The 18695-nt window shown below is 35.2% G+C and overlaps 1 protein-coding gene across 2 annotated transcripts in view; it reads right to left on the minus strand.

The window, feature by feature from the left end:
* Window positions 1-18695, minus strand: part of LOC107687962 (calsenilin-like) — a 55459-nt gene that overhangs the window by 17241 nt on the left and 19523 nt on the right. For both annotated transcript variants that reach the window (XM_016485468.1, XM_016485467.1), the window contains exon 2: window positions 12354-12528. In XM_016485468.1, coding sequence (XP_016340954.1) covers window positions 12354-12528 — 175 coding nt within the window. The remainder of the gene's footprint in view (window positions 1-12353; window positions 12529-18695) is intronic.

Below are 18695 nucleotides of genomic sequence, written 5' to 3' on the forward strand. Positions count from 1 at the left end.
CCTGCTTCTTGTTCATTTTACATCATAATTTTTTTTTTTTTTGCATTTATATATATCCCAACTGTTTGTTTACAAACATAAATAGTTTTTTTGGACCACACTATATGTTATGTGTCTAACGGGGTATGAGGTTAAAATCATGAGTGGCAATGCTAATCAGTTTTATCATTTATTTTCAGAATGGATCAGTTATATGTTATATAGCATCTGTGCTATTATTGTGATGGTGTTTTTGTTTCATTGCTTTCATGGATTCTCCAAGAGATGCTGGCAAAACTGTAAAACAGGTCAAATATGATTAATACTAATAATAATACACAATAATTACAATGTTTAATTTTCTTGTTAACACAGAAAATAGTAACTGCTCTTTTGAATAGGTAAGGTCACACTGGAGGTGGGTGACACTTTTAATCCAGACAGCGGACCAGAAAACATAAAGGCAAATATAGTAATAGTATATATATAGTATATAGCTTTATCTTCAAAGATACTCATATGAGCAAGATTCTGTAGAATTGATTGGTTCTCTTGTGTTTAGGATGAGCACCAGTCATCGTCAGCAGAACAAGAAAACACCAGTGTCAGGATGAGCTCTGTCTACCAGAGTCTGATCCCCTCTGCTACTGAGAGACTGTCAGTCTATGAGACTCTTGATCAAGTGGGGACTCAATTTACAGACATTTATGAGAATTTTGAGTGATGGTATAATCACTATAATTCACTGACTGGCAAACTTAATATAAAGTGTCTTTACCTACTATGTACTTACATTTAATCATTTAATACAATGCACTTATTGTGTATGTACATCTACATTGTATATTTAAAAAATACTCTCCTGTAATTACATGCGTAAATAATTTCTGTACTAACATCTATATATCATACTGCTGACCCTATAACTTAAACCTAACCAAACCATCAAACTTGTCCCTAAACTTAACTGTGTGCAACCTCAATAGCAGCTAAATGATTTGCAATACAACATGAATACAAAAAGCACTTTGTACCAAATAATTCATTTTATTTGACATAAGTACATAGTACTTAAAGACAGCTAATATTAAGTGGGACCCACATACTCATATGGCTCATTGCTTTTGTAAAATGTAGCAACGGCACTATGACAAAAGATATCAATGTTCAACAAACAGCCAAATGTATCATTAATAAATATCGGAATAAACTGCCATATAGGACCCAATATATAATTGCCTTCCCATATGTGTGTTTAAAATCATTTTACGTTTTACTGCTATTTGACTTTGGCTCATCCAATCAAAATTTAGAGTCAGAATGACTAGTTTTATAGCTAAAATGTGTACACGGACATACAGTATTTGACTACTGACCATTTTGGATGCATTATTTAATGCATTATGTATTATGCAAATAATTAAATTGAATACTAAATTAAAGTATTAAATTGACAGCCTAGTTATAACCCGTACATTTATTTTCCAAAGACCTGAGAAATCTATGCTGGCTTTATTTTTTTATTTTTCCAAATCAAGAAAGTGTATATATAGGTGCTATATTTTATATAATTCATAGGTTACTTAATTTTTCTAAATTAATTCTCTCAATTATGTTTAGCTCAAAAACAACATGCAAAACAAAACAAAATAAAATAATAAAATACAATAAAATAAAGTTTTTAAAGTATAGCATGTTATGCTGCAGGATACTGCTCGACTTCATTTCAGCTACATTCTGCATTACATCCCGATATTTGTTCTATGTAATATAGTCAACTTGAAATTCTAAACATACAATGAACACATGAAAAAAAAAATCTTTTAATGTTTTCTAATAATTTTACTGTAAAAGTAACGCTGTAATGTGTCCACCTTAAGCCAAACTGAGCATGCCAAATTAAAGTGAGCACAGACAGCTCACAGACAGAGTGTTGTTCTGATGCTTGTTACCTGAGCGATGATAGCGAGCCGTACTCTGATGACAATCAGCCAGGAAGCTGGTCTCGAGAAACGCCGACGCGCTTCTAAAGAGAGCATAGCCATCACGCTCCCCATTATAGACTGCTACAGAAACCACACCAGATTGGTTAGAAACGTCAACCACAACGATCATGAACCAGCTTTTCTCCAAGAAAGCAAATGACAACTTCTGTGTGTGTGTCTCAAAAAGCACATTGAGCAGTCTGTTTGGTGACTTTGGGTCAGACATCCAGATACAGATACATGTGAGAGAGAAATACACTTCAAAGATCCAGCGCTACGATGACCTTTCACTTAAAACACAGCACACACTCTCTCTCCTGTGGCCTATGTTTGAAAGTGTTTTCCTCTCACACCGTGACCACCTCACAGAGGTGGAAATATTCATATGAGTATATGAATAAAACAGGTGTGCTGCAAGACTCCTGTGTTGAGCACAGACCAAAGCATCTTTAAAAACATGCATAGGCTGTTTTTTTATGTACAAATTGCAGTATGTACAATTTAGGACAGTGGTACTGCTGGGCGCCCGCCAATTATTGTTTGAGTTTAATTATTTTTATCAATTCATGAAATCAAGTTATATTTATTTATTACAAATTAAATGTATAATTTTCTAGTTTTGTATATTTTAAATATTATTAATTAAATATACAAAATTCAATAGTACCCATGTTTTTTTTTTTGTTCACCAAGGCTGCTTTTATTTAATTAAAAATACAGCAAAAACACAAATACCGTGAAATATAATTACAATTCAAAATAATTTTCTATTTGAATATATTTTAAAATGTGATTTTTTTTATTTATTGATGTGATTGCAAAGCTGAATTTTTAGCAGCAATAAATTTTTATTAGTATTTTTGAATTAGCTTTTATTTTATATTTTCAATTTTAATTTTAGTTTAATTTTTATTTTGTTATGTGCTTTTTCATTATTATCAGTTTTTTTTACTAATATTATTATTTATTTGGCTGGCTCATTATTATTATTATTTATTTCTATTTAGGTTTATTATTTTCATTTCAGTTTTAGTTTAGTAGTTTTTTTTCCCAGTTTTTATTTATTTCCAGTAAGTTTAGTGCGTCAACATTTTCATTTTTTTAGTTTAAAATTTTCATTTAATATTCATTTTATTTCAGATATTTCAAACAAAAATTAAATAAAAAATTTTAACAAAGTTTTAATACTATTAGTTCTAGTTAACAACAACAACCCTGCTCCAGTCTTTAGTGTCACACAATCCTTCAGAATTCATTTTAATATCCTGATTTGCTGCTCAAGAATATGAGTTTTTCAGTTTTTCCATTTCAATGGAATTGATATTTTACAGTGCTTAAATGTTGAAAACAGTTATATTTTGTGGAAACTATGATGCATTTTTTTATGATTGTTTATTAATAGAAAATTCAAAAGAACAGCTTGAAATAATTGTCTTTACTGTCACTTCTGATCAATTCAGAGCATCCTTGCTAAATAAATAAATTACTTAAAAAAATCTCTTCTCTAATCTTACTGACCCCAAACTTTAAAGGGGTCATATGATGCGATTTCAATTTTTCCTTTCTCTTTCGGCATCACAGTCTGGTGAGGGGCATAACATTTCCGTCTCACGCTTGAGGTATTCAGCCAATCACAACGCACTGGATAGCTGGCCAATCACAGCACACCTTGCTTTTTCAGACCGATGAGCTTTGTAAAAATCGACGCGTTTCAAAAAGGCGGGGCATAGAGGAGAACAATAATGTACAGTATGTGGAAAATAATGTGTTTTTTTAACCTTAAACCGCATAAACACATTTCATTACACCAAATACACAAAATAATGTTCTTTTTAGCAGCATCATATGACCCCTTTAAAGCCTTGGCATCAGTAGTGTGTAGTGTAATGAACTGCTCTGTCCACTGTGAGGCACTAGTGCATCAATGACTCTTGTGATACTTGCACGACAGTCGCATATTGTGTCCTGGTTGGTTGACCTGGCTGAAGGCCACTGAAACATGAGACAACAGATTGAGTCGATCTGACTATTTAAGGGACATATAAATGCTTAATTAGCAAGACTTATGATCATATTCTGTTGCACAGAAAAAAAAATGTCTGCTGACCTACAACCAGTCAAGAGACTATTTCAAACAGACATTTGTAGATATATTGCAAAACTATTTGACAGTGTAAAGTTTAAAGCAATTTTATTTTATTTTATTTTTTATTTGATTTGATTTAAAATCAAATAATAATCCTGAGATTTTCAAGACCATATGCAAATGTGGAAGATTTGTCAAATGTGGCTAACATTCTGCTGAGGGGTTTTCCCGCTATTTTGTGAAGGTTAAGAATAAGTATAATGATTAGACCCAATAGCATTCAGTTCCATTTTCACACATTTTACCTTGTCTGAAACCATTCCACAGTGTGCTGCAGATTTTCAACCCAAACTCAGAGAAGAAATGGCTAGATTCTGTCAGGGCCTGGAAATGATTCATTCCCTCTTGACCCTGGAGTTCACGTCTCGATATGTACGTGCAAATGGAATTGAAATAGACTCGGCCTCTCTGTCTCTGTGGTGTAAATCAGCACACACAGTTAAGAACATTTTAAGACAATCATGTTTAGGTGCACACAGATTTGGGTTTGGTGGAGAATTAAAAAGAGGGACAAACAAATCAATGATAAAGTTGAGAGGGCTTTTTTAACATTTAACCATTGTATCTGGGATAACATGGCGTTTTGGAGCTTGACAGTCATGGTCGCCATCCTTTTTCATTGGAAAAGAGCAACGTGAACATGCTGCCAAATATATCTTTTTACAGAAGAAAGAAAAGGAACAGGCTGAGGGTGAGTAAGTTTCAGTGGTGCCAAAGGAAAAGACAGGACAAGCTGAACATCTGTCCTCTGACCAGCAGTGACACAGAACAACGTCTTGGTTCATGGTGAAAGTTAAAGAGCTACTGTTACACACACAAACATAGTCGCAATGACAGTGTAACACCGCAACATCACAGCATAACTGCCATTCAGTTTTACACTGAATCAGTGTCCTGTAGAAGAACATATCTGCACAATCTCAACATCAGCAGATAAAACATCACAGAGGGCAATTATCGACCTGCCTGTCCATAAATAATGTGTTCATTTCATCTCACACAGCTACACACACACACACACACACACACACAAAAATCTGATATTCCTAGTAAAAATCCTATTTTTTCATAAAAACCTTAACTACTTTAAAAGTACATTCAGTCTTACTTTTTTATTTTTTTAATACTATTTAATTTACCTTAACTGTAAAAACTGTAAATAATAATACAGTATATAATAATAATAATAATGATACATTTTGCATAATTACATGCAAGTAACCCTAAACCAAACCCTAATCCTAACCCTACCCGTATAGTAAGTACATGTAGTTGATTAATATTACTCAGTACTTAAATGTATAATTGCACCGTAACAAGGATACCTTAAAATAAAGTGAAACCAACATTTGTTATTGGAAAACAAGGACAAAAATACAGATTCAACACTGACTCAGTTCTGAACTATTTGAAATTGAATGTTTTGTCTCCCAAACAACAAAACGTCCCGTGTGCAGAAACTTCATAAAAGTTCAGTATAAGAGAATGAGGAGTAAAGCAAAGTAAGTACCTTGGGCAAAAGAGCCGGTGACCAAGCCGAAAAAGCAGCTCAGCATACTGGCCAACTCCTTCTGACACTCATTCTTACAGTCCTTCACAGCATCCATGTCTTCAGTAATGTCTCTCGAATGTTTCAACTGCTGACCGAACAGTCAATATTAAACTACAGTGAAAAAGTCCATTAAACTTTCACCAGCAGACAGACCAATCTCTAAAACTTCACTTAAAAAAAAAAACTCTGACTCTTGCTTTGTCCTCAGACTTCCTCCTCAGTTAGGAAAGAGTTTCCAGATCACAAGTTTTAGTCAGTAAAAATAAAATTCATATTCATGAATAGTCAGATGAGGAGTATTATGCTGCTGTGATTGTCAAATTAGACTTTATCAATTTCTTTCTTAAAGAATCAACAAAACCATACCGACTTCCTCAGCCTGCTGGAGGGTTTTGCTGCTCAGTGCAGAAAAGTCTCAATGTGACCCAATGTAGAACACACTGCTGATTTGTTACCTGGATAACATTACACCTCCCAATCCAGACGTGGACAGTAATCCAAACCAAACAGCTAGTGAGGTCCTCAAAGTCCTGACAGAGCTCTGCTGTATATATCTGAACATATCCTGACTGCCTAGGAATTAAAGCTACGAACAGGAAGTAGCACTGATCTGAGAGAGAGAGAGAGAGGGAGAGGAAAAGAGAATGACAAGTAGAATGCTAAAATTTCACAGGATGCACGTACAGTATGCTGTACAGTCACAAGACATCAAATAATCTCTTAATTAAAGGAATAGTTCACCCAAAAATGAAAATGTTCTCCCCCTCAGGCCATCCAAGATGTAGATGAGTTGGTTTCATCATTGGAACAGATTTGGAGAAATTTAGCATTTCATCATTTGCTCACCAATGGATCCTCTGCAGTGAATGTGTGCCGTCAGAATGAGAGTTCAAACAGCTGATAAAAACATCACAATAATCCACAAGTAATCCACACGACTCCAGTCCATCTTGTGAAGTGAAAAGCTGCGTGTTTGTAAGAAACAAATCCATCAATATGGCGTTTTAATTTTAAACTGTCGCCTCCGGCCAACACACATCCATCTCCTGTTGTCCTCTCACATCAGAATCAACCAAACACATTTGTTCAGAACTCTTTTGGACTGTGTTTTTACTTGTAAACGGTGCTTAATTTGTGCATATTTCGCTCCTGATTCAGATGAGATAACTTTTTCACTGGAGAAAGCAATATTATGGATAGGGTCCATTAACGCCTAAACGATGGATTTGTTTCTTACAAACATGCAGCTTTTCACTTCACAGGATGTTAACTGATGGACTGGAGTCATACGGCACTCATTCAACTGCAGAGGATCCATTGGTGAGCAAGTGATGTAATGCTAAATTTCTCCAAATCTGTTTCGGTTTATTTACAATGGAGGGAGAGCGAAGACTAGGGTTGCCAACTTCAGAAAAGGAAAATAAGGGACAATCGTGGTTTTTAATAGAAAAATAAGGGACAGAATAAGGGATACACACACAGGCCTACATGTTCCATAAACAAAATAAAAAGATAAAAAGAACTGAATTTATTCAAAATAGAAATCTTTTCTAACAATATCACTTTTTATCCATTTAACACATCCTTGCTGAATAAAAGTATTCTAAAATTTCTTTAAAAAAAAAAAGAAAAAAAGAAGAAAAAAAAAGAAATTTACTGACCCCAAACCTTTTTTTTTTTTTTTTTTTAATGAAGGATCATGTGACACTAAAATCTGGAATAATGATACTGAATATTCAGCTTGGCTTCACAGGAATAAATTATATTTTAAAGTATATTAAAATAGAAAACTGTTTTGTTAAATTGCAATAATAGGCTATTTCACAAAAGTACAGTTTTTTTCTGTATTTTTGATCAAATAAATGCAGGCTTTAAAAAACATTAAAAATCTTACTGATCCCAAACTTTTGAACGGCAGTGTGTATATATTTAGGCTATAGGCAATCTACCTCATGAACAGTTAAATGTTCTCCCATTGTGCAATACAAATATGTGCAATAACCTTATTTATCACTTTACATCCTAGTACATCCCTAAACTTTATTTTTATTCTATTCATATTCTACAGTATTTTATCTATAGCACATCTGTACATATTTATCCTTTGTGTGTGTGTGTGTGTGTGTGTGTGTTTTATGTATACATGTGTATTTTATTCACATCTTATTTTTATTATCTGTGTGTTGTTGTGTCTGTGTACTGGAAGCTTGTGACACTAAAACAAATTCCTTGTATGTGCAAACATACTTGGCAATAAAGCTCTTTCTGTCTTCTGTTATGCGTGTGTGTAATATAGCCTACAGTAGGCCTACTACAATATATGAAAATGCATATTTTTCAATTAAAGAGAACTTATAGAATAAATATGGACTTCTTTGGGTGCTTGACACTTCATTTGTCATTTTGTGTTTTAAGAATGATATTCAAGGTTATGAATACGCTGGAAGTTACTTAAATGTAAATTGTTTTATCTAGGTATACATTAGAGAAAGACGACTTTCCTTATTGATCACGTCTTCCCTCAGGTAAAATGCACGTTTTCTTGCATGGCTGGATGTTGGAATCACGTTGTTGCATTCACTCAAACTGATTTGCTGAAGTCGAAACGCGGTCATTAAAAAACCCAACTCTGTTCACAAATCAAACACTTGTCAAAAAAGAATGATTAATTCTCAATTTAGAGTTTGTTATTCGTATGGTCTAGGTGTTCAGACGGCATATGCCTTAAATACGGGACAAACTGCGTTCCGTATAGCTTTCATACGGAACGCTTCTTTGATGCCTTAAATACAGGACGATTCCGTATTATAGGAATGGTTGGCAACCCTAGCGAAGACTAACATTAGCATCAAGCTACATAACAGAATTTCTGAGATTAATATACATTTTTACTCAAAACTCACTTTAAACCACCATCGAGTGTCTGAAACATATGCTATTTATAGCCTTTTATAAGCAGCTAATCGCTGCACCTGCTTAGCATTTCTTGTGTAAAAATCCTTTTAGGTGCAGCGATTAGTAAGAAATTGTGTTATGTAGCTTGATGCTAAGGTTAGTCTTCGCTCTCCCTCTGTTGTAACATCAGCGTACGTGTGAGTGTGCGCCCGCGCAGTCGTCGTCATTATGCGACAGAGGAAGATTGCGTTCCAGACAGTCATGAACGCGCTGAACCATTTGCCCAGGCTGTGCATTAAAGGTAATCATTTTCTTACACAGACCAATCGTTTCACTTAATAACACTTCAAAGTATCATCAGGAGCCACGGGTAGTGATTTGGTCTTGTCTAATTTGTTTTTTTTTTTGACGCTCAGAAACCAGCAGCCATAGATGTGCATTGTATGAATTGCCAAGGACAACTGTTTCACCTAAAAATCGTATTTACTGTTCCGCTGAAGAAAAAAAGTCACCTACATCTTAGATGGCATGAGGGTGAGTAATTAACAGCACATTTTAGTTTTTGGGTGAACTATCCCTTTAACCCACCCCAGACCTCACTAAATTTCAAACCCTGGCTACGGTCATGATTTGAACACTTAAAATTGTATAAATGCTCATCATTCATTACATATTACAGGCAATATAAAGATTTCAAATAGGTTTAAAGCCTAACAAACTTGAATCTTGCTTTAATATTTTGCTGTTTAATGATCTGCTGAATTGACATTCATACATTTTTAAGTCGTGGTTTAAGCATCAAAATAGTTTTTAGGGTCACTGTAAATATATAGGGCCACTAGCCTAAAACTGAGACACGTCTTATCCTTCGTCTCTTCTTTCACTCTTCCTATAGCCCTCTCTGATTTCCCCATTTGCAAGCCAATCTCTGATTTCCTGATCCTGCCTAGAGTGCCACTTTCTTTTAATGGTGCCACAAACTGTTTCACTGTCTCTTTCAACACTCTTATAGGTAATTCTCTGAGCTCTTTCAGCACTCTTGAGAGTGAAAAAACAATTAAATCAATATAGCATAATGACAAATGCTTATTATGTACATATCACAGCTAGCAATTCATTAAAAATGTATAAACATTCATAAAAGCATTGTGTCTTCTAATATCGTGCATGCAACATGACTAAATGCATTTGTTTCACATGAGCTAATGCATTGGACCAATTTGTTTTCCCATATAACCACTAGACGGCACCAGCTGAGCATTCTGAAGATCATAGTAACATTTTGACTCAGGCGCTATCGGATGCCACCTTTAGTGTGGAATTATAATAAAATAAAAGACAAGATAAATAAACAAAAGACACCCTTGCGTTTATATAATTTTCAAGAAAAGTTTTATATTTGATGACTCATCAGGTAGAAATTAATAACATATTTTCCTTACACCTTGAATACATGAGGTTTTTACAATATTATCTTATACATTACTGTTTTTGCAGAAAGTTTTTCAAATATTTATTAACGTATATTATGTGTAAGAAATGATTACGCCAAACTATAACACTTTTTCCCCAACTTTTTTCTTATTTCATTATGATATCGGGACATTTTTCACTTGATGTCTAGAAAAATATTCAAATAAATGTTAATGCAGAAATAAAAAACACAATCAACATAAAAGAGGTGCATTAAAGTCATTATATGTTAGACATTATATGTTCACATTAAACAGATCATAGTTATAAATAATATTTAAATATACAACATATATAAACTGTAGAAATACAAACCTACTGTCATAAAAATCAGCTCTAGATTACTGTAGCCCTCATGAAATGTAGCACATCCTAACCTGAACTGGCAGTACTGTAGAAACTATAGACAACTGTTCTGCATTCAATGCTGACAGTGCAAATAAAAACAAAGTTTGGACAAGCAGTACTTTCTAGAAGTTTGTCTTTAACCTCTATTTTGACACAATCTCATTAATGACTCACAGAGGGCTAGTTTACGTTAAGAGAGTGGCAACACAGATCGATCAAAACCAAATTAACCTGAATCCGTTCCCTGTGCCACGATCAACAGAAACTTCTGCTGATGTCTATTTGATCAATGTCACCCTCTCGAGGTCAAGACCCAGCATCTGTTGTTACAAGCTGCTCAGGGACACATTTACTGATGGATATGCTGTGATTTAAAAGGTAGAGGATGTCATGTACAGTATGTATATTGCATGTTTTTGCATATATTCTCTGTTGGTTACCAAATAAAAAAGCACCATAGAGAGAATTAAAGTGGTTAATGTGAATCATAAGTCTTCTGAAGCTTTGTGTGAGGAACAGACTTTACAAAAAAAAAATCTTTACATCAGACCCAGCTCTCCTCAGCAGGTTCATAAGAGTTCATGAGACAAGTAATGATTGATGAATCTTTGAATGAATCAAAGATTCATGAATCTTCAAAAGAAATGAATCTTTCTTTTGAGTCGAATCTTTCATTTGATTTGGGTAACACAACTGGTCTGGGCTATGTTTCCCAAAAGCATTGTAAGCATCAATAGACCTCAGAGACCATTGATGACATTGGTTTCTATGATATTTTTTGGCTCACAAAGCTTTTGGGAAATGCAGCCCTGAATTATTTGTTCACAGATCAGATTGATATGGTTCTTGAGTTCACAGTTGCAGCAGTCCTCGAGTTATTAGCTCACTGGAGGGTGCGAATTCTAATGAATAATAGTTAAATTCTAGTTTATTCATCACTGAAAGCTATCATTTGACTTTTAGTGAAAGAGTTGTAAAACCACTTTCAGTTTCTTTCATCCCACTTTTCTGAGTTGAAGGTCTTATATCTTAGCCATGTACATTTCTCTTTCAATTTGGGTCTAAATGGATGAAATTGCGGGTTCTTTGCAAGTGAAGCAATGCTATCAGATGCTTCGTCCTGCTATTTACCAACTGGCCGGTTAGGATTTCGAAATGTTTGCATAAACGTTGTTGCACTTTTGCATGCTAACTTTACTTATAATATTTTAGCTACAAAAGCACAACGATACAAACTGCAGAAGTATCAAGGATGTAATAGCGAACCAGTCAGAGCACAAGTTACAGAAGAAACCTGAAAAAACTTTTTTGCACAGCCGTACTTTGTCTGATGCCATATTCATGTTAACATTGTGTCTGACAGTTTTCGATTTTGTTGGACACTGGGAATCTTTATCAGTCAAACACAAGTATTTTACTGAATGCTTCAGTCATCCTTCACTGCAACTGCCAGTACAAAAGTTCAAAAACTGTGATAACGCTTCACATCATCAGGTAAGAAAAAGGATGTGCATTGTGCAGATGTTTGTTCAAATACACCATCACTTTAATATCACTTTAAAATCCAGCATTTCACTTGCATTTCCTCTACTAAACATCTGACTGCTATTTCACTTATGTTTCTTTTCGGACAGCATGTGTCCAGTGTGTCATATTTCTCCATTAACCGCACCAGCTCAGCAGGTGATAAAAGCCACTTTCAAGCCATTTCAGCAACAGCCAGAATATAAACCAAACATAAACTAATCACGAGAACAGCAATCGCATAAAAAGGACACCATAATCACGATTCCAACTGTTAAATGCCAAGATGAGCAGCAGAGTCCATTACAGACAATCTTCATTATGAGCAAGACATACATTCCCAGGCTGCTCTGAGGGAACTGGACCGTCAAATATGCAGACATTCCTCATCAGCAGGCCTTCCTAAAACCTCATTTCCTCCTGTGCCCTTTCCACCACTTCTCCGTCTCACCTTGCTCTTTGGGTCCGGTGCTGGTGATGATCCATTTGACCAGGCAGCACCTCATGAGGGCTTTCCGTGTGAATCGAGGCCTCTGCCATTTGCCGCTCTCCTTCTGTCGGCCTGTGCCAGGCTCCACCCCATTGGCATCACTCAGCAGACTGCCATCCACCACCTTGCCATCCTCCTGGGAGAGAGAAACAGACAATGACAAAGAGCTTATTTCTTCTCACTCAGCTAATACAATCTTGCTAGATGCGTGCTTGTGTTAAATCAAATTCTCCTCAACATGAGAACGGCAAATGGCAGAACTCGACTTTCTAATATTACAACGTGATCTTTGACTAAGTGTTGGAAGTACTTCAGAGAAGACACATAATTGTCCTCAGGGGTGTGAATATTGCATATGTAAACAGATGGGTTTGCTTTGTTCAGAGGACAGATTCTGTACATGACATCACTCAAACATGAATTGACTTATTCTCTTTTGGTTTCCCGCTTTTTTCTGGTTACGACTGCCAACAAAACAAATAAACGGAACTACCTATAGATTTTCATTTTCTAAAGAAAAATAAATAAAATAATAGCATTGAAGTATAGGCAAGATTTTAATCCACTTTGTGTAGAATAGATGGCTAAACAGATGCAAAAATGCAAACACAAATATTACAGCAAATATTCAGTATGCAAACAGTTTTACAATATTCAGTAAAGGTAACGTTCACCCCAAAATGTAAATTCTATCATTATTTGTGCACAGTTTCTTTCTTCTGCTGAACATAAAAGATGATATTTTTAAGAATGTTGGTAACCAAACTATTTTGGTTACTACTGACTTAAATTGTTAAAAAACAGTGAGACATTTATTTAAATATCTCCTTTTATGTTTCGCAGAAGAAAAAAGTCATACAGTTTTGGACATGTTTGTGAGTCAATGATGACAGTGCAATGTTGAAGTAACACATTTTTATGTATTTTAAACCTTAAACGCAATATATATTTATTTTCAGGAGGTTGTCATGTTGTTGCAAAGGAGATGTGAATAAATTATGTTTACATCAGTCTATGAATCTAAAATTAGCTTTTATAATCCTCGGGTTGTTTATTTCGGGAAAAAGGTGCCATACGTCACACAAAATGATAAATTATCATGCAGCATGTTGCACATATGGAAAACATAGAAAGGTTTCATATTAACCTCTGAATCTAAACCTTAGCCTGCTGCCAAAATACTAAAACCATATCAAAAATATCATGTGCCCTGCCATCAGCCACACTGACATCATAACAGAGCACTGGCAGATTATGACATAATCCGAAATTATGTCATTAGAGATTATATCACTCTTTCTTAGAATCCCGTCATTGTCACATAATAAGAACTAGGAGTTCTTATTATAAATTCAAAATGAGATATAGAGGCAAATTTCCAGCATTTTTAACATCTGAGACTGTTATATGAGACTGTAACATTTCAAACTGGAATAAAATGGTGCGTTGAGCTACGTTTTCACTAACAATGACAAAACTGTATCACAGCAACCATAATTTCTGCCAAAAATACCTGTTATTATTACAATAAAACTGGTAACTTGGTACTAGCCACAATCGTCATAAAGTTGGACAGTTGATTCCATATGAATTTTTTTTTTTTTTTTTATAGGAGTAGTAACAATAAATGCACTATGGTATTTCGGCAGAAAGTATGGTTACACTATAGTTCAATTTATGTCTCCTTCTTGCACAGCCTTCCTCCATTGCATTTTTCGATTAATACCAACTCCAACCAAGGTTCATTTCAGCATCTCAACAAGTAATGAAAACCAGTTGTTTTCAGAGCCAGGACATTTTTCAATATAACTTTGATTGTATTCATCTGAAAGAAGAAAGTCATATACACCTAGGATGGCTTGAGGGTGAGTAAATCTTGGGGCAATTTTCAGTTTTGGGTGAACTAACCCTTTAAAAGAATGAGAACTGCAAAAAGACATTTAAAAAACAAATTACTGTAAAACAAAATCCTACGTATTTAAATACTGTAAAATCACTCAGCATTACTCTGTAGTTTGATTCATGTCAGAAAATCTTATCTACATCTCAGGTCATGTTACAATACTGTAACTGTGATCAGGCAGCAAAGGGCCCCTGTGGGACGTCCCCTTATCAGTCAAGACTCAAAGGTAATGTTCTCTCAATCCACCTTGGTTGAAAAGATTGCGGGCCCTCACTAGCGCCGGCCCTGGCTCTGAACCAATTCATACAATACATTACCATTATCGCATTGTGCTGCAGCAGAAAGCTATTTTCTGTGAATGTGCAAGACATCCGATTCATTAGCCACTAAATAACTAGAAGCTGCAGTATACAGTAAACCTCTTGCACTAAACCAGTTATGATTGCAAAAATACATTAAAATAACATAAGAAATATCAGTCTGCAATATCAAGCATAAAGAACTATTTTGTACAGGTAAAATAACTGCAAGGGAATGACACTGGAAATCTATAACATTGAAATTAATAAATGAGAAGCAAATCACCATATATGATTTCTGTAGGATCATGTGACACTGAATGAAAATTCAGCTTTGCCGTCACAGGAATAAATTGCATATATTACAATAGAAAACAATCACTCTAAATTTCAAGAATATTTTACAATATTACTGTTTTTTTTATCAAATAAATGCAGCCTTTGGGAGCATAAGAGACTTACAAAATCATTCAAAAGGTCTTACAAACCCCAAACTTTTGAGTATGTTCACACTTCACATAATAGCAGAGTAAACTGAATTAAACAGCAATGTGCATTCACCACTAAAGAACATTTCTTATGGCAGAATAGTAACCAGACGAGCCTGTAATTGGGCTATATAATACTGAACACACTGTTTTATTCTCGGATGACCTTTGCTAGGTGAAGAAAGAGAGCAAGTGAGGAGAAATATGAACTTTTTAACAACTGAATGGGAAAATGTGGCATTTCAAAGCCCCTGTGAGATATTTCAGCTCATTGCAGGATCACATGTATTGGAACCAACAAAACCTGGACTGGAGCAAACACATACGGAATGGATAAATAAAATGACAATAAATGTAATTTGGTGGTGGAAGTGGTTCCGGATTATTCCCATCCAATTTAACTCCTGCCTCTAGTGATTACCTCATGGTGAAACAGCTGTCACCATCACGCTTTATAAAACCAGGACGGGTCTTGTTTACTAAAGGAATCCCCCGACACATACTGTACTTCACCTCGTTCGTGCACAGTAGCGCACCGCTCGTTCGTCTTTCGGCACTCAATTATTCAGACTCTAACTCTATAAAAACCCCATCAATAAAAGATCGGCAGAGAGCAGGAAACGGTAGAACAAAAGCCTCTTTTACATGCACACACAAAAGCATGGCAGGTAGAGGTTGGAGAGCTGCCTCACTCTTCATAAACTCACAAAGAAGCCCGTCTTCATCCTGAGAGGGCTTTTATAGATATAAACACAGACATTGATTTGGCTCTCAGGGAGAGGTTGGTTTAGACCACACAGTAAATGCTGAGCAGCATGAGCCGGGTCGAAACACAATTGCTAGAAGCGGAGCTAAATACCAGGTGAAAGAGAGACTGTCAAAGAAAATGACACATCAGTCAGCCGCTGCGATGAGACGCTGGAAAAGAGGGGCCGTTCAATCCTGACAGTGAGCGTAATCGGCTAAATTAAAAATGGAAGAGCCGCTGCTCTCGCCACATAAAGTCTAAGAAGACGGAATTAAAAGTGTCGTCAGGATTAATGACTGGGTTTCTGATAAAAATGGCAAATTAAGTATTTGAATGACTTTCAATTAGAATAAAGAGACACATTTGCATCACATTTGTTCTGCTGAATTAACACATAATACGATTCAGACCTTTCTCATCTAGTGAGAAAGCCAATCTAACAGACAACATGCAAATGTGTCAACTTTGTTCTTTCTTTTGCAATTTTGTGCACTAGAGCTTGTTGATATAACCAAAATTCCTCAATATCAATATTTACAGAATTTGATCATACATACATTCAAAAGTTTGGGGTCAGTAAGATTTTTTAATGTTTGAAACAAGTCCTCATGCAGATCAAAACAGTAATTTTGGGGAATAATATTACAATTGAACTTATATATAAATAATATATTTTTAAAATTTTATTTATTCCTGTGATGGTAAAGCTGAATTTTCAGCATCATTACTCCAGTCTTCAGTGTCACATTATTATCACATTATTCAGAAATTATTCCAATATGCTGATTTGCTGGTCAAGAAACAATAAATTTTTATTATCATTGCATATACATTACATTATAGATAAAACAGTTGCCCCTCTTAATATTTTCATCAGATTTCTTTGATGAATAAAAAGTTCAAACGAACATTATTTAAAATAAAAAAATGTATTACATTATAAACATCACTTTTGATTAATTTAATGTATCCTTGCTGAATAAAACTATTCCTTTCTTAAAAAAAAAAAAATCTTACTGACCAAAACTTTTGAATGATAGTGTATATCACTACACACACACACACTGTATAATGTTTTTTTTTTTTGATGTCCATGAGTGTGTCTAGGAATTTAAAAGGTAGTAAAAGCAAAGCCATTTGTTTAGTTTCTGACTATGAAAAGAGGGATGAAACATAAATCGTTTCATTTTAAATTCACTAATATATCAATAAACAGCAATATTTATATAAACAATATTTATATTTACCAAAACATTTTAAAAATTTAAATATGCCACTTTAAGACTTCCATGAACAAGAGATGATGCAAAAGTATCAAAGCTTTGAATCTGACTGATTCATGGAAATAAACTTATTAATCTCTCATAATGTAGGATCAAAAAACAAGTCTGATGACAGTCTTTGGGAAACCTAATAATCAAAAAATAGTGTCCATTAAAATCACTGTGAATGTATTTGTGAATACTGAAAAAGCCGCCTTGTAATGGTTATTATTATGCTTTTGCAACATTTTGCAACCACGCAGTCACGCAAATAAAGCTCATGCAAATTTGACAGGAGACAAATTGTCAAGAGAAGTGAACGCATAAAAAAAATGTGTGGGCCATTCAGAGCTTTTAGTAGCTCTATCCGCTCAGTTCATTTTTTCCCAAACCTTCCCATGATGCCTCAGTCGAGGGATAATCGTAATACTACTTGCCAATGATAATCTCTCTCGATCCCTCTAATTGACCCAACACTGTCTGCCTTGCTCTTCATCTCCCCACACACACACACACACAGTTCACACTCGCTGTCAAGCACAGGCATGCGTATGGGTACATGTTTGCACACAAACACACGCACGCTTTAATTCCACACCGGTTATTGATCTAGCAGCATTTGAGGGTGCCGTCGACCACCGGAAACAGACGGAATGCAGAATACGCCCCATTGCAAACGAGAGGACGAGATGAAAGAAGCAGGAGAGGAGGATCCATTTTTTTTAGAGGGGAGGCAAATAGAGTAGTGTAAACGTTCTTACCAAACACTCCCACCACGCTGAGATATAAATAGAAAAGGAGAGATAGAGTGAGAGAAAGAGAGAGAGGAGCAGCATAACAGATATAGAGTAAAATAAGGGGAAAAAATCCACCGCTGGATTTTGTTCTTAGATACACTGACGCCAGTTAGCATAATGAGGACAGAAATACAATAAAAGAAAGGGAAGACAGAGCGGAGGAGTGAAGAAAACAGATGAAGGGGGAAATGACTGAGAGAATGGAGGGTTATTGAAAGATATAGAGATGATATGAAACCATTTTGGAAGGGGAAAATTTGCATAGCTATTTCTGTGCATCTCATCGGGGATGAGAGAAAGAAAGATACAGAGTGAAAAAAGAGCAGGGGGAGAAAAGGAGAGAGGAATGAGAAAGAAAGAGCAACAGTGAGCGAAAAGACTCAATGACACAGGTGGAGGAATAAAATAAATTCACAAATTCATCAAAAGCTAATTTAATGCAGACTAAAGCAAACAGAAAGGCAATGTGTGAAGTTCACTATGTGCTTTACTCCTCTATTGTGCCTTTATTTGAGAACATTCATCCTCTTTTCAAGTGAAATGTAACAGCCATTTAAAGGGGTCCTATTATGCTCTTTTACAAAGTCTTGATTTTGTTTTGGGGGTGTACTAGAACAGGCACTCATACTAGGTTGTTCGAAAAACACATTATTTTTCACATATTTTACATTATTACAACACCTCTCTCCCCAGTCTGGCATGAACGGCTCGAATAGTTCCTGAATCAAATGAAGGCCCGCCTTCTGAAATACGAAATGTGCTGTGATTGGTTAGCTGGGCCAGTGTGTGCTGTCTTTGCAGATCTT

The sequence above is a fragment of the Sinocyclocheilus anshuiensis genome, unplaced genomic scaffold, assembly GCF_001515605.1.
Source record: "Sinocyclocheilus anshuiensis isolate Anshui unplaced genomic scaffold, SAMN03320099.WGS_v1.1 scaffold213, whole genome shotgun sequence".
NCBI classification, from domain to species: Eukaryota; Metazoa; Chordata; class Actinopteri; order Cypriniformes; family Cyprinidae; genus Sinocyclocheilus; species Sinocyclocheilus anshuiensis.